The 27,472-nt window shown below is 40.9% G+C and overlaps 1 protein-coding gene across 1 annotated transcript in view; it reads left to right on the forward strand.

Annotated features, from left to right (window-relative positions):
* The first annotated feature begins 437 nt into the window (after positions 1–437).
* Positions 438–27,472, forward strand: part of ghrhrb (growth hormone releasing hormone receptor b) — a 40,600-nt gene continuing 13,565 nt past the window's right edge. Inside the window, exons 1-3 of the mRNA XM_076726432.1 lie at positions 438–755; positions 8,535–8,643; positions 22,058–22,165. Coding sequence (XP_076582547.1) covers positions 654–755; positions 8,535–8,643; positions 22,058–22,165 — 319 coding nt within the window. The 5' untranslated portion in view covers positions 438–653. The remainder of the gene's footprint in view (positions 756–8,534; positions 8,644–22,057; positions 22,166–27,472) is intronic.

Genomic DNA, 27,472 nt, shown 5'->3' on the forward strand with positions numbered 1-27,472 from the left:
CCAACTCTAAAAACCACAAAGTGCCCTTGATAGAAGATAGTGTTTCATTGCTTCTGAATTCAACTTTTCATTTGTAAAAATAACAATCATTTTATTTTTTCTGGACGTTTCATCTGATGACAGTAGTTGTGGTGTCTATTCAAGCCTCTGATAGTTTGAGGAATAAACATTCAGAAAAGATGTAGCAAACCGTACATTTCGATACATATCAACTAGAGACATATATCTGTCAACTGCACTGAGTAGGCGTAGTTCTGAGGTTAGTTTTAGGTCACTCAGCCAAACCTGCCGGTGTGACAGTGATTCCAGCAGGCTGTGCGCAGGCAGACACTTCCTCTGGATCCTCTCATGTGTCAGCGCAGCGCCGCGCCGCCGCTGCGTCTGTGCGCTCCGCTTCGTCTCTGCCTTTTCAGGGAGGAGCGCACCTTGTTTGCCTCAGTCGAGTCCCTGCTCTCCTGCGCGCTTCATGCGGACCACGTCCTGCACCGGACACCGGAGAGACAGCCGACTGATCGGCAAACGGCCAGCGAGCGGCTCAGTTCATGGAGTGTTTCCAAGTCTGCAAAGTCATTTCATATTCTAGAAGACTGATAATATCCTTGGACATAGTTTGACTTTTTGGTCCGTAGTTTTGAAAGTGCACAGCTTTAAAAATGTTGCTGCACAGTATGTTCATCTGTGGAGGCTCGTGTTTGACGTGGATGGCCACATTACTTCTCCTGGGTCTGCTCCTGCAGCTGGCGGTGTGGGAAACGGTGAGTCCACTGACAACGCTCAAGTTAACCTTGTGGAGCTGCAGGGCAAACACTTGGTGTGTGTGTGTGTGTGTCTCTGTGTGTGCAGATGTAGGTGGTTTAAGGCTGTTTTTCTTTTTGCAAAATCGCTTATTTTTGCTGATCCCTGCATGTGTAAATAACTCAGTCAACATGTTACTGTGGGAACCATAATCTGCCAATTATAAAGCTGAAAGAAGATCCAGGTGACGAGTATCATCACATTGTATTTATCCTTTCTTTGACAGCCATAAACAGATTAGTTAAAATATCCCAAATGATCCATTCATGCGCTGCTGAATTTTAAAAATGATTTAGAACTGAAAATATCACAGCTAACCAGTCTTGCCTAATTTAATATTGGGTATGTAAAGGAGCTTTTTGGCTCATTTGTACAGTGTATGTGTTTATTTACATTTCCTTTGTATTGTTTTTTGGCCATTACTGCACAAACATGACTGTCTACTAAGCTGTATATTTTTGACATGTTTAATTCTGTCCATATTCCTCCCATGAGGAGTCATGGTGGAACAAAAGGGGGAAAAGATTTAGTTGGATTTTATGACTGTTGGGTTAGTTATAGGTTTAATAGCAAGCAGCTTTAAACACTTCTATACAAATTTTTCATCATTTACATTGCTCTTTTTTATTGTGTCGTCAGTTGCTGATGCATTCCACATAAACAAGGGTGGAAAAATAAAGTTATCTGAATGTGCATGATGCACATTGCACATTCATGCAGTTTACATTTATGATTGAAATGCTCTCTCTCTCTCTCTCTCTCTCTCTCTCTCTCTCTCTCTCACACACACACACACACACACACACACACACACACACACACACAAAAACAAGATTTGAAGCTGTGTTCTGCAGGTATCTACTTGCTGCGCTCGTGCTGTCTGACATGTCTGATCTGAATTGTGATCATAATTACCTGATGGATTTATGACTAATTTCTCATAATTGGTGTGATCATATAATTTAACTCTGTTATTGGCGATTCTGTGTGATGGTTTAATATTCCAGGCTGATAAGAAAATTCCTAACCATTGATGACTGAAGCATAAATATCAGAGAAACTTTCAGCTACCAACACGAGCAACCCATGATGAAAACACGCATACACCTCAAATAAATATTCAATCAATAGAAAGAAAAGATCCACTGGTGCCTTTTGTGGCTCCACTAACGCTGGACACTCATTGGACTTTGCTGCCTTTGGCTCCAGACAGACAGAAGCAAAGAGAAAGCATTAATATTTTCTCTTTTTTTTCAGAATATGCACATATGCCTGCTTGAAATTCAAATAATGCAGACGGTTCAGAGTGGAGAATATTCCTGTTTTATTCCATTTTATCAGTATTTGAACTTGTATTTAATGCCATCTTGAAGGTAGTTCTGCATCAGCTGTGTGTTCACCTGAGGCTTCATCAGGGTCTAAATCATGATGGAAGACTTGCTTTTATGTCACAAGGGCAGTTAATGATCCTGTGTTGTCCCTTCCTTTATTAGCTGCTTCCTCCAGAGACTCTGCTGCACTTCTGATTGGTATCCGGACTGTAGGTCCTCATTTTATGTGTTTTCAGTGTAGATCACTGATATTGATACCTTACCATCACTTTTTGAGAATGTTTTTTTTTTTTTTTTTTCAAGAACAGGTTTACTAATTCCCTAATAAAGTCATTACTTTACATTAACCAAGGCAGTACCCATATGTGAATGTTTGTTGGAAGAAAAATACTAAATATGAAATAATACAATTGACTGTATTAAAGAATCACGGAGTAAAAGCAGCAATACCACACTGTAAAATTACTCAATTGCAAGTGAAAGTTCTGCGTTTGAGACCTCACTCAAAACTGTGGCAGCACAAGCTATAAACACAACATTGACATAATATCGCCTCACAAAGTTGTTGCAGCAAACATGTATTAGCAAACAGGTGCCAATTTACACATCTAGCAGACACAGAATAACATTAGTGTTCAGATAAAACCATGTTTCCACCAGATGACAGTCCAATATTCACTTTGCTTTTAGCTCTGGTTTGGTCTCTAGCAACAACATGCCACTGCATTCAGCAGCTATAGCTTACTTTGTATGTCTGTCGTTTGGTGCTTTGGCTGGTAGTGCACAGTGGGATTTATGAAATCAGCTGCCTTCTGCGGCTGGTTAATTAGAATGGTGAGATGAACCAAAACAGTAATAAAGTTGGCTGTAGAACCAAAACAATTAACTTGAAGACACTAAAATGCTCATATAAAAATATTGACTAGTGCAGCTTTAAAGGTTTCCTGTGAAGGTATGGATGTCTAGTGGTGCTATGGAACTGTTTCTCATGAGTCAGCTCCGGCTTTGTTTCTCAAGTGCACTGGATGAGTGATGCACGAGTGATGACATACATATTCCTATTCCACTGATCTACAGGTGGTGGTAATGCACCATGAAACACAGCAATGCAGCAGAAAAGGCAGGGAAAGTGCTTGATAGTAAACAATGATGTAAACAATGAAGGTTTCAAACTTTTAGGAAAAATCTGCTTGGCAAGGAAGGAAATGCATTTGAGACATTTGTTGGAGCTCAAGGATACACGCAGTGCATTTTGGTGAGTGACACTGAATGTAAACACGCCGTTTGTTTGTTTTACACTCAACAGGCCACCTTGAAGAAAAACTTACTTAAAGTATCGAAAGTGAAAGTACTCACGATGTTCCTGTGAGGCTTAAACCATTTATATTAATGTATTGATATTACTTCTGCATTGGTAAGCAGCATTTTACTGCTGTAGCGGGTTCACTGTTACTCCTTTGTATACAGTATGTAAAATCGTAATTTGCAAAGTAACTTGTAATTATAGATAAATGTAATGTAATCATGTAATAAAAAAAACAATGATGATATCGTCCTATGTATGTGGAGAACAAGTATCAAAGTAACATAGATTAAAAAGAAAAAAAAAGTAAAATATGCACTAAGATACAGTAATCTCATTCTATTGCTTGTAGAGTTGAAAAGAAGGACACTCTGATTTTAAACAGAAGGCATTTCCAGAGTTTTTGAGCCCTGACGTCAAACGACACACTACCCTCTGTCTCCAGCCAGAGGCAAGTCATGCCTCTGCTTTAAAAACAAGCTGCAAAACCTTAAAACCAATTTGAAAGGCCACAGGTGACCAGTGCAAAGAGGTCAGTGTGGAAGAAATGTCCTCTGGTTTCTCTAGATTCTGTGAGTTACCTTTCCTAGTGGGTGATTTTTTTCTAAAACAGAAGGCAGTTAGTTGTGTATTATGTCATAAATCAAAGTGTCAGACAAACTGCGAATTGCTTGACCTGGAGATTGGAAACATTGCTGCTTTCTAAATACATCAGAGACCTGGCCAATACCTGTCCTTTGTATCACTGTGAAATTTTGAATGTAAATGATGGCAGCGAGGTAAAGGTTGACTGGAGGCGACTGGCGCCCTCTGATAATGACCCTGTTAAGACAGTGATTGAATTTAAATGACATTACAGCCATGCAAACTGTTTCACTTGGATAGAGGGTTACAATAATTAAAGTACATGCATAAATGACACTCAGACACACACACACAGATCTAATTTTACTATTCTGTGCCTATGAAGCTGAGAAAACTGAACCTCATGGTATGAGTTACACCAGGTTCTCTGCTCATCACTAAACTGTAAAACTCCACATGTTCCTACAAAAGACATCATGATGTGCCACTATCTTGCTTGCATAAAGGAGGTTTGTTCCATAAACCTGCAGGGCAGATATGACTGTGATGTCTTGTGTCACAGTGAGGCTACACTGCCAGATCAAGCTGCCAGATCCAGTTTTCCAGCTACACAGACTCACTTGTTGCTGCTGCAGGTATAAACTATCCATGATGTAGGAGTTGATGGGCCACCCAGTTGAAATGAATTGTGTAAATATTTAGCCTTATTATGGCGAATTCGCCTCATGCCATGGGTTTTAGGGGGCACTGTGGATTTATCAGATAATCCTTTAAATAGAAAATGAGAGGATTTCATTTTGAACTGTTGGAATATGAGGAGGATAAGAATAAGAGGAGCCTTTGTCATCATTCATGTCACTCTAATAGTATCATCCAAACATATTAGAATGTGTTATGTAAGGAACTGGTGGGTTTATTTATCAGGATGCCTGGATTTACTGTATAAGGCAGCAGATCCCAACCTGAGAGTTGTAACCCCCAGAAGGGGTTGCAAACAAATTTTTGGGAACAAGATAAAACAAAATTCTCCTACACAAAATGAACTTCACCTTATGTGCCTTTTGGTATCGCTGTTCAGTCATGGATCATTTTACCTCTTCAGGCCTTTTAAATAGTTATTGAATGAAACATAATAAAAAGGGAAAGCCACTGCACTGCTGTCTCTCATATACCCCACACACTGTACACCTGCTACTAGCTTGCAGTCAGTACATGGAGACAGTTTCACAAAAGGGATTTGCGAGCACTGCTTACACGCAGATTGCAAATGATGGCTGCGTCTCACTTAACAAATAACTGTCGCTTGCAAATTGCAGATACATTTGTTTGTTCTTCCGGGCTTTTGTACGCTCATGCATGGGTTGCAAGAATAGCACTTGTTTAGTTAGTGAAACAGGCGGCTGGATATCTTATCTGGATGAGGAAAATGGCATTTTAACTTTCGAGACGCTGTCAGGCATCTCATGGCGGCCTGATTTGATTTGTGTTGTGATCAGATGTCAGTCTGTACAGCCATCAGTTGTTGAGACATTTCATTGAAAACCATGGTGATGAGGAAAAGTGAGGGCAACACCAAAGCCATTAGGATTCATTGTCTGAGAACCATAAATGTACAAAGGTTTGTGCCTATTCGTTCAGAACATCTTGAGATATTTCACTGGATAAGTGAAAACTTGCACCTGCTGGTACCACTAGAGGAAAGGGAATCATCAAAGCCAGCAGGATTCATCCACTGGGGATCATGAATGTCGATTCATTTAATAGTTGATGAGATATTTCAGTCTGGACTAAAGTGGTGGACCAATTGACTGCTATGCTGCTAGCATAGCTAAAACTCCACCTGTCCAACAAGTTGGAAGGTCATTTACCTCAACCTCGTCCTGCTATCTCAAGAAATCTACAGACACACTCTGCGTTCAAACACATAGAGACCATGCAGCAGGGATGTGCCAAGTGTTTGACAGCGCTGCTTATGGATGTGTAATTTACAATGAATACATTTTAAAAGAAACATAATGCTGTTCAGAGGGTGGCACGGTGGCGCCGCAGGTAGTGCGCGTGCCTCACAGCAAGGAGGTCTCTGGTTCAATCCCTGGGTCGGGCAGGGCCTTTCTGTGTGAAGTTTGCATGTTCTTCCCATGCATGCATGGGTTCTCTCCGGGCGCTTCCTCCCACAGACCAAAACCATGCTCATTAGGTTAATTGGTGACTCTAAATTGTCCATAGGTGTGAGTGTGAGTGTGAATGGTTGTTGTCTGTTTGTCTGTCTATGTTGCCCTGCAATCGGGTGGCGACCGGTTCAGGGTGTACCCCGCCTCTCGCCCATTGCCACCTGGGATAGGCTCCAGCCCCCCAGAACCCCGAAAGGGATACGCGGGTATAGAAGATGAATGAATGAATGAATAATGCTGTTCAGATTATGTTAATGACCAGAACTGAATGATGTTAGCGAATATATGTGCAAATCATTCACTGTCACTTGGTTATGGTTAGAGAAAAAAGTCCACAGTGACATTATATGTTTACTTTTCCAATATTTATCCCAAACCAAAATGTAAAAATATATAAACAAAACCATAAAACTAAATAATCCAGGCAACAATAACCTTTTCTCCAGAACAAACAAAACCCATTCAATAATATATAAATGTCACTTTTAGGGACACTTCTAGCTGGAGTTTCATTTGATCAGTTCTCTCTGTTTTCATTCATTCTGCTCAGACACAGCCTCACAAGAAAGAGCTCCTGCTTCATTTTTAAACCTGCTTCAATGAAGAAAAAGCACATATCCACACTGTAGACACACACACAGACTGACCAATGGACAACAACAACCTCACAGCTGTAGGGTAACATATCCTGCAACAGGCCAGGAGATCTTTCTGTCCGATAGCAGTGAACGCCTCCTCTCGTGTTAATGCCGGACACTGCAGCGCTGTGACAGGATGAGGTCAAATGTCACACTCACCTGCAGTGTCTCCATCTGTCCAACAGGCAGGTGTTCTACCTGCGATGGTTCACACATTTCCAACCCAACACACTGACTGAAATCAATTACACACTCTCAAATCCATTATAGGGATTATTTCTCACTTCTCTCACAGCAGAATAGATCAATTTTGTTGCATGAATGCACACAATTATTTGAGCTGCAGGGTGGAGATGCCGCTGGAATATATATCTTTCGTGAAATGTATTGCATTGTATATTTGAATTTATGCATCCTCTTAGACTATTATAGGCCTATCTGGGCTGGAACGTTCCTGTCCCCCTCTTCCCGTTCTTCAGAAGACGTGACAGGAAGTGCAGGCAGAGGAGCCTTGACAGTAGGTGTCAGGACTTTAAGAAAAAGTTGCTGAACTCCCACGTCTCAGCTGTCGGGTGATGATTACCCTGCAGAGGTTCATCAATGGAGGAGAACCACCAACATCTTCAATGATATGTATTAAACAAGGATTAGATTAAACTCACATGACTGTCAGACCTACAGAGCAATGTTAATGATGGAGAGATGAATGTGTCAGTTCTCCACCCACAAACACTGCTTATTTGGTATCAATAGCAATTAAATAAAGTTATATAAAGTTTCAATTTAAACACTTTCGATGCAGTCGTAAGGTAATAAAGGACATGGATGACATAAAATGTACTTTCTGCATTTAGGTGGCTTCATGTTTAGTCTGATTTTTGTTAGAATCAGTGTTTAGGGATCAGTTTCAAGCTTAAATATGCACCTTTCTGTGTTTTGCATCCTGTGTGAATGCCTGTTCTTCCTCTGGTTGTTCCCACAGTGTGAAGGCGTATATAAGCCAATGTTTACTTTTGTCCTTCTGGCTTCTTTGCTGAATCACATAGATGCTTTTAGAGTAGCTGAATATATGAATTCTGAATTCTAAGCCAGCTACTGAAGTCTATAAGATTATATTTTGCACTGATGTTTTGTTTTCAATGTGCAAACCTACAAAGATGCTATGCAATGGCTGTGTTTTGAAGAAACATTATTGGCCTGGTAATGTGATGAATATTAGCACATAGTTCAAACAGGCTGAGTGTTTACCAATTAAAATGACAAAAAAAAAGAAAAAGGAAAAAAATTAAGTGGAAGTGATTGAGTGGAAGTTTCTATGTTTATATTGCTGTAATTTTGATGGTGTTTTTGTATAATTGTATTTATGACGGCCAACCAGTGCCACGGCATTTTTGTTGTGCCTTGTACCATTGATTATATTTGAAAGGAATAAGTGTTATTGTTATTTTATAACATTCATATCACCTAAATCATGTCCTGTTGGTAATATTATTGTATAAAATACCTGCATCGATGTTAAATTAACAATGTAATGTCATCTTTCCGTTATTTGGCTCAGATGTTATTCCTGTGATTAATCCAGTGATTGCTGCCCACTTCTGGTATCATTATCAGTATAGACATTGCTAATGTGGCTGCCCCGTAAAACCTTGCATCGCTACGCTGACTGTTTTCATGTGTAACTTAACTCTGCTATTCTCTCTGTTCTTAGACAGAGGCCATGCACCCAGACTGCGCCCTGGTGGTTCAGCACATGAAGGCTCAGGAGGAATGCAACCAGATCCTCAAACAGGAGGAGAACAACCACTCCACCAGGACAGGTCCGTGTGTTTTTAATGTTAATGTTGATGTTAATGTTAAATGTCGTAACCCCACTGATATGGTGGGGCTCTTAGGTGTAACTGAAGAAGAAAGCATGTCGGTGTCACTTTTTCTGTCCGAGGCATGAGAGGTACACTCGTGTATGAAGATGCAGTACCAGCAGGGAGTGTAAAGAGTGACAGAGCCCATGTAGCAAGGAGGCCGGGCAGACCATCATGTCCACTCAACCAGATTCTGATATCTGGATTTTTTTCATATTTCTATTTATTTTATGTACTATTTTATTACAATTATCTTTTGTGAGTATGATCGTTCTATAATTATGAGAACATATTTTTCTAATTATCATAGATTACACTTCAAAAAGTCACACACCCCCTTTCCCTGTGGTATTGGTTTTCTCCAAAAGTTGCAGGATGAAATCAGGGCGCCTCTGCACCAGCATGCACACAGCACTCACTCTGCTGTGCGTCAGTGCTGGAGGAGATGTACAGCTTAATGGTGTGGTGCTGAAGTGGTTAATAGAGCATCAGTCCCCTTTTAAAAGGTGTATAATAATAATAATAAGCTCATGGTAGACACTGCTGTGTGTTGTCAGCACAGCCTCATCTCTACTCATTCTGTTTCCTCTGCATTGTGTTTGAAAATATAGCTGTTACCATGTTGGCAGGTTCCTTTCATTTGTGACTTTATAAACTATGCTTCATAAATTAATTTTGCATGTGAATCTAGTCTTCCTCCTTACAATTACTGGGTGAAGCAACAAGAACTACTGCTGCTGTGTAGAAGCTAGTGTAGAAGTCAGTGAATAAGTGTCATTTTAAATAACTATAACAGCACAAATAGACATGAAAATCTCTATATGAACATATAATATTTATCCTAATATAATGTGTTTTTTTACAGAGTAAGTCATTTTGGAAGTTATTTTTGGTGGATTATGTATTGTGTCAATCAATCAAATTGTACATCAAAGTACATTTTGTAATATTTTATGACAAGAAAATATTGTGTTTAACCAGACCTGAAAACGCCAAAAGAAATCAGACATCCATATCCATCAGAATGCTCTAATGCTCCATTGTTGCCCACAAACCATTAAAAACACATCAGTGAGCCTCACAATTGCACTTAGCGATGTGATTCTTCATTATTTCATCTTGTTTGTCTAACGTTTGCTAAAAACTGCAGTGGTCTGCTGTGGAAATTACTGAGCCTTTTTTTAAATAAAGAAAGTAATTAGGGCTGTCAGTTACTGTTAGTTTTGTTTTTTCATGTGATTTTTGAACATGAAAATATAGAATAACACCATCCTTATCCTCTAGATCTGGAAAGTGTGTTCACAATCTTTGTACATATAATGTAACTTTATGTCTCTGTACAACTCATATCCACAAAATGTTATTTGAAATCAAGATAAATTCACTTCTGGGTGTTTTTTTTTTTTAAATCTTAATCAGGTGTCACCAAACTTTTAACCATGAGAGGGACTCAAACAATTTATTGTGTTGAGTGCCACTTATTCTCCCCCTTAAAGTTACTAAGCACATACTGGAAACACCCTCCTCTCCTCTCCTCTCCTCTCCTCTCCTCTCCTCTCCTCTAAAAGACAAATGGAAAACATCAGCGGTAACATAAATGGCTTAAACACTTTAAATCAGAGGGTTCACTCTGCAGGCTCTACCTTTCCCTCCTCTCTTCATCCCATCTCCTCTCTGCTCTCCTCCTCTTTCTCTATGGCCAAAACCAAACCAAAGCCATGTCCACAGATGTTTTAAGTCTCACCTGCTGTGTTGATCTGGATGAGACCTGACTGTCTCTTCACCCCAGAAAAAACCCACAGTACATTAGAATAAGAAACCCGTGTCTCTCTGGAGGCGTTTTCACTGCAGGAGCACTCCTGAGTGGCCTCGAGTCATGACATATTGTAAAATTACAGACATTCAGGACCGACTGACATGCTGTAAGGTTTAACTTTGTGGAGTTTACAGCACATAATGTTAGTCAGGAGATGCTGCTGAAATTACTTTTTTTTAATTGAATGTTCCTCCTACTGACTATGTACATTCATATACTTCACTTAAAATCATTATAGGCTGAAGGGCCACTTTTCCACCCTCCTCCTCTTCACCTACTTCAGAGGATGTTAAAAGGGAGTGAAAGGCGTTGCAGCTTTGACAGAAAATGTCAGGAGTTGAAGACAAAGCCAGTGAGCTCCCACGCTTCTTCTGTCCAGAGAACTGAATTCTGTATGGAGGTTCCTCATTAAAGGATAACCACTGGGTTGCAGCCACTGGCAGTCGAACTTCTCAGAGAATCGTACCATTTTGATCTCATCCAACACAAGAGAAACAACTCTCAAAATCCTATTTATTGATAGATACAGAATATTTACAAATTCCATAAAAAGATTATTTAATGAAAGAGGACACCCCTAGTTTCTGGTTCTGTGCTAAACCACAAAGCTTTAAACTACATCAGTACCTCAGTACCCCAGAAAATGGTTTCTTATCTCTGCCTTCCTTTGATAGGTGTCAGTACTCCTGATGAATTTGTCCAACAATACTGATGCGTACTGCAAGACTGACACTTAAGTCATTCATAATTTTACATTGAACCTGATTGAAAAGTTAGCTAGTTTCCTATTTTAACCCACAATACAAGGCCTCAGCTTTCAGCAAACCTGGTGCAAAAGAGTGTTTGTGTGTGTGTATGTGTGTGTGTGTTAGGGCCCAGCTTTCTCTGAGCCCGAGCTAGTAGGCCTTAATTATTGTGGCTGCTAGATGATCTCATGCTAAACAATGTTCCCCCTCATAATCCTACAGGATCTGATGAAGTTCGAGAGAGGAGAGAAGATGAGAGGAATTATAAGAAGTTAAGAGAACCAACAAATAGGCTCAGGTTTATAACCAAAGAATGATGAGAGAGCAGATGATGTCTATTATTGTCTGTAATCAAACAGGCCCACGAATGCTGAGTCTATGGGATTGGATTAAAAACTAGAGCAGTGTGCTGCTCAGTATGTGGCAGTATGTAGATTAATATGTTTATTCAGCTTTATCAACAAAAGAGACTTGTTTTCTTACATTTTGTATTACTCTGAAAAACTCTGAAGCATAATCAAAAGCGCATTTCTCTCCATTGTTCTCTTCAACATGTACTGATCAAGCCGAAAACATTTAGGTGGAATTAAGTTACGGTCAGAACGAGAGAGTTATGTACTCCCACTTTCTGGCACCAGGGACATTAGCTGGGTTGTTGCTATAACATAGCACAGTGCATCACCACACCAAATGCATCTATTTGGTGTTGATTTATATGACTCTTTTTTTTTATTTTATTAAATTGGACCTAATTATTATTAAACAACTGACATGTCCAGTACAGTTTTAAGAGCTCCATTGGTGTGAGCATGGGTAATGTTGTTACACTAGTATTTTCTCCTTTCTGCCAAGTAGCAACACTTCTGAGAGGTCAAATACCATCTCAGACTCTACAATATGATTAAACTACATGCCTTCAAATCACACCTGCATGTAAAGCTCACTGCATCGCACAGAGCGGGGCACTGGATGCCTTCCTGTAGCTGATGATTGCGACTGTTTAATCAAGAGCGTAGAAAGCACATTTGCTTCCTGTTATCAAATTACTGTCCTTCACTTGGCAGGGCTGCCAAAACAATCAAGGGAACTAATCAGGTGAGGAGATGTCTGGATTAAAGGAACCGATTGGCCAACCTGGCTTGGCCCTGTTTCATCTCACCAGCTCAGGTAGAAGGTGAGCCAACTGAATCAGAGGAGATTCATCCATTATTCTCCCTTCACTGCCTCAGAAGAAAAAAGTCAGCCACTGGAACAGCTTGTCCTTCAGGAGGACCGCGCTTCGCTTTCCATCTGAGATGCTGTCTGGAAGCATGCCGATTTCACTCGAAATATGTGTTCTCTTTGTTTTGAAGTGCTTTGAGTTATGGACAGGGTCATTCCAGACAGGTAAGCTCCACTCCCTCCTCGCTTCATCTCTCCACTCTGAAACTATTGATAAAAGCTACACAGTCAGAGAGACAGTCATCTGCTCGCCTGTGGGACTGCCTGTGCACGACACAGCTGGTGTCGCTCAGAATTAATTGCATCATTTGTCACCCTTTCCTGTGATCATCCAAGGCAAAGATGTGACAGTTAGCATTTGAAGTGGTAGGTATGAGGTGCTTCAAGCTCGGACTGAGCACTAACTGAAGTTGAGGCACCACTTCATTTCTCCAGTCAGCTGTTACAAAACTGGACAGTCAGGAGGGAGATACAGTTCCATCTGGTATGGTCTTGCCAGTGGCTTAACCAGCCCACCAACCACACACCCACTAATGCTGAATCAGTCAGTCAAGCTTTATTTGTATAGATCTTGCCAGAATAGACTCTACAAAAGGATTCTGCTGGAACCCCATGCATAAACGCATGCATGAACAGTAAACCTTTGTTAAATAAGCAATGCTATTTGCTCAGAAGGAGGGCATTGGGCCGGTGGAGGGAACTGTGGCACCTAATAGTGTTGGCCTAAGGGTATAAACAGACTGATAACGAGAAATGTCAGGTTAAAATGCCCGTGCTGTACACCTGCATTAATAGGATTGGACACTGATTATCAGCTAGTAGCCAAACAGCTGAAGAATGAGCCACTGATAGTGAAACATGAATGAATCAGCCAGTGCAAGCGTGACCTCAGTGCTCTCCCTGAACTAATGGGTTAGTGATATACAAGGTGCTCTACAGTAGAGGTCTTCACAGGTTGACCCGAACTTAAAGACGCAAGACCTGAGGACCTGGAACTTGACCTGGGACCCATAGGGGTTCAGATCCACGTTTTATATGGTCAACTGGGCCTGGGTCAGGTCCAGTTCTATTACTGCAGGTCCCGGGTCTAGGAAGACCCACCCATTATCAGACAATGTTGACCACAATGCTGTGTGCGTGTGTGTGCGTGTGTGTTTTCTGACTTGATTATGGGCTGGGAAATAAGTGAAGAAATTCATAAGAATGACAACAGTCTTGTCTTGGAGAGCACAGATGGTAGTACATTAGCAATGCTAAGGTTAGCAGCTGTGGCAACACACAAGCAATTGTTATTATGGTTTAAGTACAGTCAAAGCTACCATTATTATGCTGGATGCAGTGAAACTGCAAAACTGATTAGAAACAAGTCACGTTTTTCATCTGTCATGGTGACAGCAAGTGGAGTTCTAAAGAGAAATGAGTGTAAAAGCCATGCTTGTCAATCAGCCAGAGAGGAATAACAGAAAATTTGAATGTATTTTACCAAATTTCTTGGCAAGAAAGCTACTAATGTTTCATTAGGTTAGGCACAAAGTTTTGTTTTAAGAACTTGTACATTAATGTTAAGTTGTTAATAACAACCAACTGTGGAATGCTGCTGATGGGGTCCATGTCTCCATAGCTGGGTTCAGGTCCGACCGTAGGTTCTGCTTGGGTCCAGGTCAACAATAGATGGGTCTGGTTTCGTTCTGAATAGTACATTTCCAGGTTGTTTTGGATTTTGGCATGAATCTGGAACATGTTTCTCTTTCTACATTGTGGGTGTAACTACATGGGAGTAATTTTAATGACCGTTTTGCTTTAAGAAGAAAGCTAACACTACTGTTTCAAAGTCTCTTGGCAGGAAGCTGGACTGACAACCTAGTTTGTTTGGACTGTAACGATTTGGAAGTTGTTCACATCGGGTCCTTAGTTACCCACCCAAGAGTTCTAAAGTTAATACTCCTCTATCCATGATTCATGCTCCAGACTAAAACACTAGAAAGATAAACAATAAAACACTAATGCACGCCAAAAGAGTTAGATGTGGTTGGTAGGCAGGCCCTATTATAGATTAAAGCATGAATTAAAATTCATTGAGTTAAAGTAAAATGAATGAAATCAAAAGACAATAAGACAAAGAGAAGGAAGCAGGAACTGCCAGATAAAAAGTGACTGTAGGGATAAAGAGGACAAAGGAAATGATGGCACACACATTCACTGATTGTGAAGCCACCTTTAATGAGCTAACACTCATGAATATTCAGGCAGTTTTACCACAGCTGTCCTGAGGAGAAGTGTTAGGGTCGTGTGGGTCAGATCCTCAATGTTGTGGGCAGCACAGGTGATCAACTAGAAGTAGCAAGAAAGTGCATATTAAAGTATTGTAATTGCTCATTTTATACTGTAGGCCTTCCTCCATTTTTGGGAGATTTAATGTTTGCTCAATTACATTTCAGAAGAGAATGTTGTACATTTCACTCTATTTATCTGTACATCTAGTTACTTTGATTTGGGTTTATTACAGCTTAGCTTTAACATCACTGGTTTTGGATAACAATAGGTCTATGTTTTGACTTGTCCTAGCACGGAAAGCACAGGTGTAGCTACAACACTATTTATGGCTCTGTTCTATTAAGACATGCCTGTAAACACGAGGAGTTTAACATAGTTTAGTTTGGATTTTGGACAGATATACATTATATTTCAGATTTTTTGGTCAAGACTAGGAGCAGCACAAAGTAATATTGTTGCTGTTGGTTGAAAAGCTGAAACTGACATGAGGGGCCCATGCTCCTGTCAGTACATAAAAATGATCAATTCAAGAGCATGAATAAGTAAAAAGCAAGAATGAAATTATAGACATGTAGAATTTCATTTGTCTGAAACAACCTGGCTCAGCTGTTTCTCCAACTTGAAACAGAAGTATCACAAAATTGCAAATCCCACAACATAATTTGAGAAATGGATGGTGATTCAGTGGTCAAATTCATTTAATCTGTTCTGTAAGCATGAAAATACCAATCAAATTGTTCTTTTAGCCATAAGGATAACAGGAACATGCACCTGCAGACGAATTCATCCCGATTCATCAAGGCAGAGGAACCCATCAGATGTGACTAAATGATTGACAAACAGATGGGTGGGATGAAGAGCGGAGGCAATCTGCGATAAGGCTCATGAAAGAGTGATTGGGAAATGATGAGGCTTCATTATGGCAATGTTGCAAAAGAGGTAGAGACTACTAATGGATAAAAACTGAATTTACAGTTGTTAGTGTGGTTATATTTGGCTATAATGGGTAAAAAGAAGCACAGAATACAACTTCAAACCAGCTCTACACACACTTACACACTTTGTGCCTTTTTGTCTTTCTTGATTTATCAACAACTGTCCACTGGAGGGGGAGAGGGCAGATGTCTTCGTCTACGTCGGGTTAATAACCTTCACACCTCCAGTCCCACAGGAAACACCAGCAGAGGAGAAACACGGGCAGTCAGTGACAGAGAGGAAATGAGGAAGTAGCACAAAAGTGAACAGAGATGGGGGGTTTAACAGTCGTGTCCATTTTCAAAAGATTCTTGTCATTAGGGTCATAGTGTGCTACAGCCAGCCTGATGAATGTGTGAGCATGTGCGTGTGCGTCTGTTTCCACATGGCTTTCACGCTCCACTGTTGGCATTTCCACAGATCATTAAACACCATGACTGGGCTGCTCTCTCCCTTCTCTCTGTGGTTACTTGCAGTTGTCATTTTCAGAACTAATTACACAGACCAAATACCAGAGTGGAAAGTAACAAAATGATGTTATTGCAGAAATGATTGGTCTATGAGCATATCACCATTAAATTAACCAACAATCACCTTAATAATGGAGGAATAATTAGTCATTTAAGCAATTTATCAAGCAAAAATATATCATTTTTGAGGTTTCCAGCTTCTGTAATGCGCAGATTTACTGCTTTGATCTATTTTATATGATTGAAATTTCACATCTTTGGGCTTTGTACTATTGGTTGGACTTAAAAGATCACCTAGGACTCTGGAAATGCAATTTTTAAGATTACTTCTTTCTTTCTTTCTTTCTTTCTTATGTTGCAGTTTTAAGGTGTGTATCTTTGTCACCTGGATGCCCGTGCTTCACTGTTTTTGAGGTTATAAATAAAACATCTAATCACTTAAAAAAAAGACCAATTGCTAATGAAATTAATCATTCAGAGCCTTAGTGAATGGACCCAAACTCCAACACTGTACTAAGTTTGAGGTGCTTTACTTTATCACTTGTGAGTGGTGATACATTAGGGGTGTGAAAGTCAATCTGACCAACAGTCCAATTTCTTAACCCCTCCCCCCATGTGTTGGAAAGTATCTCTTTCAGTGAACACATGATCACAAAATCCTTGTTGGTATGCAAATGCTTTCTGCTCAAAAGTAGCTTCTAAGTGCTTGCTTGGTTTTTAAAGTTTGGCTCAGCTGAATTCTCTCACCCCATCTTGAATATGGAAGACTCTGATGTCTATTACCCCCACTTTTGATTGACAGGGACCTGATAACATAAATAAACAACCCAACAACTGTCAGATTCAGACTACAGATTCTGATTTAAATGTTGCCAAGCTGTGATTGGTGCACTGATACAGGAGTCATCACTTTTTTCCAACTGAGCTTCATCCATTTCAAACTGAAGAGAAGAGCAAGGACAAAAACAGAAAAAGCTGACTTTAGCATAAAATTATGTGCTGATGGGGGACCAAAACAATGTTTTCATGGCTTCTAACATCTCAGAAGTGTTGCCCCACTACACAACATACTGTATACAGATTGATTCTTCTGTGGAGGAGTTTAAAGTGACCACCATGCCGTTTCATTTGCTAGGAAAGATTCTGTTCTGCAGTTCTCTGGACAGGCTTGTCTGATTTAATCAAGCATGATCCCAGCTACTTTCACAGTGTCTGAGAGTTTGCACCAAATGCACATGGTCAAGGGGACCCCCTAAGACAGAGCAACCAGTGGTCCCCATGTTATTTGGCATTGAGACCACTGGTGTGCATACTACCTCATATTTTAGAGGTAAACAGTGTGATCTCACTAACTCAGTCTCTTGGCTGCGCCAAACCAGTTGTAGACGATTTGCTCAATAAATATTCATCAAAATGTGAACATTGTGTTTAGCTGTTTGGCTTTATTGGATCAAGCTCTAACATCTCGTTTTGCTTGTGTTATCAGTGTTATGTGGCAGTGGGAGATGTACAGTTTGGGTTTGCAGGGCAGGAGGGAGATTAGATGAGAGATCCAGGGAGTAGAGATGTCAAAACAGATCATAAAACAAACTTTATGTTTCCATAATCTGTCAGTTAAATTACACAAAGACCTGAATTTCTGGTCAAGCTCTTCTTCCCCGTCTTCTCCGTTTCTCTGTCCACCTCTGCTTCTCCCTTATCACATAACATTGTTTATTAAAGGGCGGATATTGTAGCATAGATCTCAGTGGAGCCTTTTCTCCTCTAATATGTCTAACAATATTACAGCAGCAGCAATGTACAAACATAAGACAAAGGTTTTATTGAACCATGAAAGCACTAGAAAGTGAAGTGTGAGAGATAGAGTTGTAGCCAGAGGAGGAATGAAATACTGAGATGGCCACACAGGTGAAGAGGAAATGCAGGGTGTGTGTTTAGTTTGACGTTTGGTGAATCTAATTCTCGTTCCCACGTCACGTCTGCCCCTCGGAAATGACAAAGCTTGCCTCGTGACTTCTTCCTGATGTTTATTATAGATGACATAAATGCCAGAGGGGTAAATCCTTGTGTAACTCCATGCTGCCACGACACACACAGGACAGTCTGAAGACATAGCACTCAGGTTTGAGCTGGGTTTACCTGCCTGAGAAAGATAATCCAATAAACCAAATTTGATGGCAGCTGTTTTGCATTAAACAGACTAATGCTGTCTCTTATACCCATCACAGCCATGAAAGTTAAATCATCTTCTAAGCACTCTAACAAGGCCACATGGGTTTGTCCTATTAAAACTGTAAGGCCAGCTCAAGACAGTTTGGGGCCTAAGCAGAATTTGCAATTTTGTCACCTAGAAATTGGGTTTATTTTTTTCCCCAATCTTTTTGAAGGAAAACTTCATTGCTACCTGGATTATGTTCTCTGGCACTATTTTTTGTAGTGTAGGAGGCCCTCTGTACTGCACCAGGTGGTGGAGAGGTGGTGGAGCTAGATGGTGGGCAAACAGGACTTTGACAACAGAGACAGAGGCTCTCAAACCTAGTCTCTCCTGTGGTTAGGCAACATAAGGACTTTGGTTAAGGCAAGTACAAGATTGTGGTTTCAACTGTTTTAGTATTAACCCCAGGCCACAATCTTTCTCTATCAATTACCAAATGATAGGGAAAGAAACATTGTTGGAACTTGTTGGTGACAGTGAATAATTTGTTATTCAGATATGTTAATTAACATGCTCCTGAATTGGGTAGCCTCCGGCCTAATTCCACATCCGACAATTCCCAGGAGTCTCCGGGAACCAGCTAGTTATCAAAATGGCCCCCACAAGAAAGCGACCTTCCCAACAACATCAAGGATCCCTGTTGTCTAGCTCCCTGGTCTGTTTTCTGCTTGACCCTGCTCTGGAGCCAGACAACCTCCAGACTGCTTGCCTTCAGCCAGTTGACCATTCGGCTAACACAGAGCTAGCCAGGTCACTGCCTAATAATGCTGTGGAGCCACTCTCTGGGTAGCCTTCCAGCTGCCCAGCTCCTCGTATTCACCAGCCTGCTAGACCAAATTCATGTAGGCCCTGCTGCCCAGCACCGTGGTGGTCCCACTGCCCAGCACCCTGACGTCTCTCTAGTCCCTTGGTTGGACTTTGCCGCCAGCCTTCTGCATGGGTCCTGAGGGTGTTCACCTTTGCTGCCAGCCTCCTGTCCAGGCCTGTGAGAGATCCCACCTTCAACCCATGTCTTGCCTGTCTGCTCAGCCTCTAAATGGTCCTGCCAGTTTTCCCTACCTTCTGACTGTCCTTTTGAGCTGCACTGCTTGGCTGCCTTGCCTGGTCGTCAGTTCTGTTTTTGCTCTTTTTTTTGTGCTTTCTGTGTTTGACCCTGTCTTTCTGTTGTCAACTGAATTTGGGTCCACCTGATCCAAATGTGACAAAATCTGAAACAGTACCCCTTTGTTACAATCCATCCACTGTTATGAGCATACATTTTAAGATTTTGGGCCACTACTGGGTATCATTCCACTCATATTGTAGAGACCATTAATATGAACAAATACGTATGTGCAAGTCGGAAAACAATCATTCATGTTCTCCTCAAAGTATTGATTATATGTAGGAAATGTGGGAACTTCTGACAGCTCCAGCATCTCCCAGATGGAGAAAAGAACTACAGAGATGTCCCGAAACAGGATTGCTTGCAGTTCCATGTTAATAAAATTATTATATGGTGTGACAGGCTAGCAGTGTGGGTAGCCTTCTTGGAATAATGTGAGTGCTTCCCTGTTCTTCCCATTCTGCTGGTGTTATACTGCAGCACAATCACAATGTCTACCTTTAAATGGATAAATTATGACACAAGAGGAACCCAGTTAATTTTTTTCAGTCTGGTTTGGGGATGCGGTTTGTGTTGCTGCCACATACCTTTGGGCCAATTCTGTTATGATGTGTGAAGGTGTACAGTAAGATGTTCATGCTTGTGTGACCATTATGATGGTGTTGACGGACATTACTTAATGTAAATTAGTAAAAATTAGTTCTTATTGTCACATACAGCCATACATACAGCACAGTATAGTGAATTTTGGTCTCTGCATTTAATTCATTCCTGAGGAGCAGTGGGCAGCCACTGTGTGGCGCCCGGAGACCCGGAATCTTCAGCTCTTAATCAGTGCTTCGGTCAAGGGCACTGACTGGATAATTAACCTAATATACATATTTTTGATGGTGGAGGAAATGCCCCAGGAGCCCCAGGATCTTCTAGCTGTAAGGGAACAGGGCTAACTGCTGATCCACTAAGCTGCCTGTCACACAGACCACTGATCCAAACAGGACAATTGAGAACCTGGAGAGGAGATTTACTGAAAACATAAAAAAAGAATGTAAAAAAAAGAGGCTTTGTGCTCAGGATGCTTATTGGTAACAGGACAAAAAGATCCAGCCATTAACACCGAATGAGAATCCTGTCAGGGTGTCACGAGCTATGCTTTACTGCTGACAGCCTCTCAGAGAAAAGCACAGTGTCCTTTTATGTTGCTACAGTCTGTATACACATACATTACCTGGAGAGCCATTAGGGCATTTACAAAAGTGCCTAATAATGTTCCATTTTCAATTGATGTAGCAGATGGAGATGTCATCAGCAGCTCTGTGTTAGTGTGCAACCAATAACCAAGATGCGGGGTGAAAATTTTCTAAAAAGGAGAGTTCAAAGTCACATTTATCCAGCGAGATGTTTGCCTCATCACAGCTTTGGCAGGAGAACCTTCAGCAGTAGCCAAAAGCTGTGTTTTATTATGAATGAGTGGTGGTGTGTCTCATGCACTGCTGTTTTAATTGACACTGGGCCGAGCAGCTTTGATGTATGAGGCGTTGTGGTGGCAAAGAGAGACGGGCTCCTCATTAACGCTCTCTCTTCCCCCTCTCTACACCTCCCTCACTTGCAGCAATGGAGGCTGCAGGGAGAGCTTGTCAGCCATGTGAGGGGAGCAGCAGAGACAAAGCGTGGGCGGAGAGGAGTACTGAAGATGTCACCAAATCAAATGCCCTTCATTTTCCCAGACTGGGGGAAACCCCTCCACAAAAGTGACAGCAGATGACTGAATTTCTATACAGATGAAACGATTCTTAATTAGATTTGTGATTCAGTGGTTAACATTAGCAAGTTCTGCAGCATTCAGAAGTGTTCAAAGTTAAACAAGTCACTTGTTTAGAATATTAAGTGCACTGCATAAGGATAGAGGAAAAGAAACTCCATCTATCAGGATTAGATCAGAGGCAAGAAATTATTCTGCAAAAATCTACATATAATAAAGTAAAATTTCAGTGATGTCATTGTTATTTTCTTAAAACAAAGTAAAGATATAGCCAGTGTGAGACGATACTTTCAACACAGTTTCTGGTGCAAAACAACATGTTTTAAGGAGTTTCGAGTTTATTTGGGACTTTACAGCTTCGTGCCAGTACTGATGCTCATATCTAGAAAATTTGAAACAAATTGGTTTCCACAAAAATTTGAAATTGCCTTCCTGCAACAGGATTTATTTTTCACTCAGAAAATAAGATTTTGGAACTCAATAATCAACAGAAATGGCTTGAAATGATGCAGACTTGTTGTGGTTCCAACACAAAAATTCCCTTAGTTCTGTAACTTATACCTCTGGCTGAATAGAAGAATTACATTACCTTCCTTCTTGTCAAAACAGATATATATATTGATGGTGAATTGTTGTGTAATGACTCATAATGATGACATACAGCGTATTATTTTGCATATTTTATACTGTATATTCTGAGCCTGTATACCTGCACTATGAGCTCATCAGTCAAACTCATAAATGACTGGTGAAGTGATGAATGTGTGCTGAATGCAGACTTTTTGCCTCAGGTTGCCCGACAGCGTGGGATGAGATTCGTTGCTGGTATCGTGCTGAGGTGGGACAGGTGGTCAGTGTCTCATGTGCCAATGTCTCCCAGCTGTTTGGTAACATCCAAGGTAAATCACTCTAACTCACCTCTGACAAGCTGCTTCTTCATATACCTGATACATGTTTAGTTTAAAGGTCGGTTGGTAAATAGTGCTAAATTAGTGGGTGTATGTTATGTACTTTTTTTTATACCCTTTACTCTTTATATTTTGCTTGGTTATTTTTTGCTTTGAGGAATTCTGACTGTTAAACATTGAAATTTGATTTGAAATTTTTTGCCCACATCTGGTCTTGATTTCATTTTTTGAGACAGCAGAAATGCTTACATTAGCCCTGTTAGAGGCAGTTTAGAGACATGATTATTGATCCTGTCTACAGTCAAAGTGATCCTCTTTTTATCCTCCTGCCTGTGCCACTGCTGGACTTCCAGCATTGATGGTGTCAGTCAATAATCTATTTTATGTTGACCTTTTCTTGTGGAGCAAGCCTTGTGAGAAGAAAACTGAATGATTTTGCAGTTGATTTTTCAACTGGTCTTAGGACCAGTGTTATGCTTTCGCTAACTGGTTTATGGAGACTGGACGTTTTTCTACATGGATCACGTGGACTCATCTCCTGTGTGTGAACTTGGCTGCAGAGAGCTCTATTTTCCTGACTGTTTACATGACCCCACCTTCTCCAGAACTTTGTCTCATCCAGATGTTTTGTCTAAAGAAAACAAAATATGCTTAGAATCTCCCATGTATCATCAAAGGGGTGGCAGACAGACAGAAATGCAGCTGAGATGCTACAAAAATGTGTCTGAAGTTTTGGGAGGCGAAGGATGACAGAAAAATCCATGTGTTGTCATAAACAGACCCAGTGGAAATATAGAGGAGTGGAAGAAGAGGCAATAAAATTCAAATAGTCTGATCCCCTGTAGAAAAACAACAACAAAAAAATAATAATAAAATCTTTGTGATTATACACACAAAAACATATATAAAAGGGTGGCCAGGTAGCTCACTTGGTGGACCCTGTGGACCATATACTAAGACACAGCACACAGCCATGTTACGACATCTCCATCCATTGCTCTGACTCTTACTTATCACTTCTTATGCAGTCAGACTAACCAGTCTAGTTTACCTCATTCTCCACATCTTTCGACTAGATTCATTGCTAAGTCCTAAGTCAAGCAGCACATGGTTTCACCAGCATTTCTGGCAAAATCTTATCCAAATCCAGAAGACACTCTGGACATCCATTCCCTGATCCCTGACCATGTCATCAAATTCTCGGTCACTGGGCTGACTCTCCATACCTCACGTACAACCGCAATGATCTGACAGACATCAGAAACACCCATGAGCAGCTTTTCTCTTGAATTTCCTTTGAGGCTTTAACTGAAACTCAGAACATCTGAAGAGGTGGTTCCCCCACCCAGAGTCTCGACTCCCCCGGTTCCATCCCATCTCCACGTGGGCAAATCACAGCGGCTCATCATCACACTCCATCCATCCATTCATGACCCGGATCTCTCCCTTCATCCTCTCATCCCTCACCCTTCTTCCCCTACTGCTTCCTCCCTCTACCCCCATCCCTCCATCCCTCACTCCTTCATCCCTTGCTCTTCGTCCCCTCGTCTCTTCCTCCCTCCTTCCATTCAGCCCTTGACCCTCAGCCCTCATCCCTTCATTGCTTGCTCCTCATCCCCTCATCCTTTTGTCCCTTGATCCTTATCCTGCCATCCCTTCACCCATTGACCCTCATCCCTCTGTTCCTACATCCCTCAGCCCTTATCCTAATATATTACCCTTCACCGTCTATGCTGTCCTCCATCCATAATACCCATTAAGCTATTATAATCCATATCTTATTGGCATGGTCTCTCTTATTGAAAGCTATTTTAGGAGAATGTTCCCGCACACAAATTAAATCAATAAAACAAATTACAAGGTGGACAGGGGGGAGGAAACAGACATGCTGAGGGATTACAAAGATATGTGCCAGTGTTTATAGATTTATTAACATGCGTATTAGTCCATTATTCAATTTGTTGTGATGCAAACTCAATCATGTATGAAAACAATAAGATGTTTTAGAGGAACTTTTTCAAGTATCCCAGTTAATCCATGTAACAGACATCAGGGTCAGACAGACCCTTGGTGAGAGTTCATAGGTAACTGCTATTACTGTTGTGTACAGTCATGTGTTCACAGAGTGGTGAACCTCTCTCCATCCTCACTTGTGATCGACTGAGCCTTTCCAGGATGCCTCTTTCATACTCAATCATGATACTATCACCTGTTACCAATGAACCTGTTTACCTGTGGAATGTTCCAAACAGGTGTTTTTGGAGCATTCCACATCTTTCCCAGTCTTTAGTTGCTCCTGTCCCAACTTGTTTGAAATGTGTTTCTGCGTCAATTTCAGAAGCAGCATATAATTACAAAAATCAGTGAAGCTGATGAGGTCAAACTTATGTATGTTAAATATGTTGTCTTTGTACTGTTTTCAACTGAGTATATGTCAAAAAGGATTAGAAAACAATCACATCCTGTTTTCTTTATGTTTTACACAACTTTTGGGGAATCATTGGTATAGATCTGCCAACAAGAGCTGCTCTAAACTATGAAGGTTTGGCGGAGTATTAATTTAATGTTTAAATGTACTGTGGAGAGAGGGAGAGAGAGAGAGAGATGTGGATGAGAGAATATGAGCAGATATGGACAGAAGTGTGGACTGACACAATTTTTTTTTTTTATCCCAATGTTACTTTACAGTTCTCTGGTTTGTTAGTAAAGTATATGAACTACACTGCAGACTGGATTCTCAAGCAGTGTGATGGCTGACTCATGGAACAGGTTGAGCACGGACTGAATTACATTGACCCCAAGACCTCAACAAAGCCATAAAGAGGAAACACTATCCCCTGTAGACAACAGAGGAGGTTGGCGGAGATGCCAAATATAAATTTCTTTCGGGTATTGGACCCAAACTATGGGTTCTAGCAAATGCAACTCGGTGAGTTCTCCTTCAATAGACCATTCGGTAGGTACTAATTCAAAGCTTCCCTCTGGTGTCTCATTAGCTTCTTTTTTCTGGAGAAGCATTGCGAGACTGGAGGACAACATTCCTGTGTGGGTTGCAGACGAGGAACAACACAACAAAAACCTGCTAAAACAGCTTCTTGACAAAATAAAGAGCATCAGTTTCAAACTGAACTGAACAAAGCCCAGTGCAATGTTGGAATGACAGCGATCCAATCTGGGGTGAGTTGCACATTGCACCTGGTAAAAAAAAAACAGTTTGTTACAGGACAATCAGGGCAATTCAGCTCATCTTATCGTCCCTGTCTGATCCTGTCTTTGGACACTAAGTGCATGAGGTCTAGAAATTTTTATTACACAACTGCAGGTGTCCATGGTGCAGTCAAGGCACCATTTGTGTTTACGTCAGTGATGTAAAAGTAAATTGGGCTCTGAAAGTATCAACTCGCAAAACAATACCAATTCTTACATAATAGGGCTTAAATGCTCAACTAGTTGTTGTTTGTGTATGAGTTGCAACATTCTATCCTCATTGGATAGTTAGCAAAGAAATTTGGTCTTGTTAATGTTAATGTTGTAAAATCTGGTAAATAACAAAACACTATAGTTCATACAGAATATGTGAAGTCATTTAAAAACAGCATTGCAATTGCATAGCCTGTCCACTAGAGTGCACTGACAAGTTTATTTTTTTCTTTCAAAAGTTCATTTTCAAAGCTCGGAGTACAACTCAGAGCTAAAAGTGTTGCCAACTGTAACATAGAAATGGAGTCAGAAAAAATAATATGCAAGTGTCAGCGGCAGCAGGGAGAATGTACAGTATGTGGGATGCTGGGTGAAGAAAAGATGCACTTGACTGATTTCCAACAGCAGTGAAAATAAAAGCACAAAATAGAGAAGAAGAAAAAAAAAAACACGCAGTAGTTCCTGAGTGAAAGTTAAGCGTATACTTTGTGTCAAGGGATCAGGAGGCGGAGGTTGCTGTTGATGACCTCATAACTTCATGTTAGTGGGTTCCTGGACCCCACTGGATTTCCTCCCTGACAGACACCCAGTTAAGTCAAATGCTGTAGCTGTGTGGATAGATCCAGCCTATCCAAATGGGAGGCTGCATGGAGAGAAAATAATGAATTGGAAAATCAAAGAGTTCACTGTACGAGCCAAGAGCATGAGGAAGGAATTGGTGGTGCTTGTTAAGCATGGCGGTGTGAACACTAGTGCCCTCCCCGGAGCCTTGGTCTTCAACCTCTATTCACATCCAACCATTCACCCACCGACGCTGCAGGCCTGCAGGCTCTACGCAGCATGTTACACTGAGGCTAATGCAGCTGGATAATCGGTAAAACCACCCACGATTCAAACCCCCACACTCTCCTCAGCTGTGCTGAGGATCTGGTCAGGCATATTCACACCATGAAATGTGTTGTTTCACTGTAAACTTTTCATCCTCCCTCTTATAAACACAGTCTCACGCAGAAAAGCTGGTGACCTTGTATGTGTCATGACCATCGTAGAGCTTGAAGAGTGAGCTCCGTCATTCTAACTTCAGGCCATGGTGGGAGAACACGGCTGCACATTTGCTTCATTTAAATTCATCATTTACAGCCTTCACCTGACAGGACTGGCAGTGTTACCTTTTAGGAAAGTGAATTAGGTGAAAATCTCACTATTAAAATGTTGTTGTCATGCTTTTGGATATATGTACAGACAGATGTTTTCATTTGCATGTATTTATTTATTGTGTACATAAGAAATAGACTTTGGGGTGGGTGGGTCACACAAACATCACAGTGCTGACTTGCAGCTGAATGACAACAGAGAGAGAGCATTTTAAAAATTTGATTAGCTAAAGGTCAGCATGTCAGGTTGTGAATGGATGAAGACAAGAATGAGCTTGTGGAGCTTAGAGGTAGCAGGAAACTGTGCAAGGAGAGAGTCTTCTTGATGGAACTTTTGGTAAGCTTCATTTCATTGTATTCTTCATGCAGTAACCTTCTATTACATGGAGCTTATTGTAACCATTGCTTGGTGCAAAAGGACCTCATTTAATCGACAGTGATCAGTGGCTTGTTGCAGCAGAAAGAACAACAGTCTGTTAAATGGTAATACTGTAGTAGTACTAATCCGTTTGTTGTGTAGTGTGCATATGAGTATAAGCTTTAGTGAAGTGTCCTCTTCAGAGGAGGTGCATCTCCAGCCACTCATGTCATTAACTGGCAGATGGAGTTTTGGTCCGGCCCATTGAATCCTAATGAAGAGCAGTGGCCTTATTTCACTTCTGAGAACGTCTGTGCTCATGTGTATACATGTGTTTATAGCTGCCTCTGCAGGGAGAGACAATGT

The sequence above is a fragment of the Chaetodon auriga genome, chromosome 3 (assembly GCF_051107435.1).
Source record: "Chaetodon auriga isolate fChaAug3 chromosome 3, fChaAug3.hap1, whole genome shotgun sequence".
Classification (NCBI taxonomy): Eukaryota; Metazoa; Chordata; class Actinopteri; order Chaetodontiformes; family Chaetodontidae; genus Chaetodon; species Chaetodon auriga.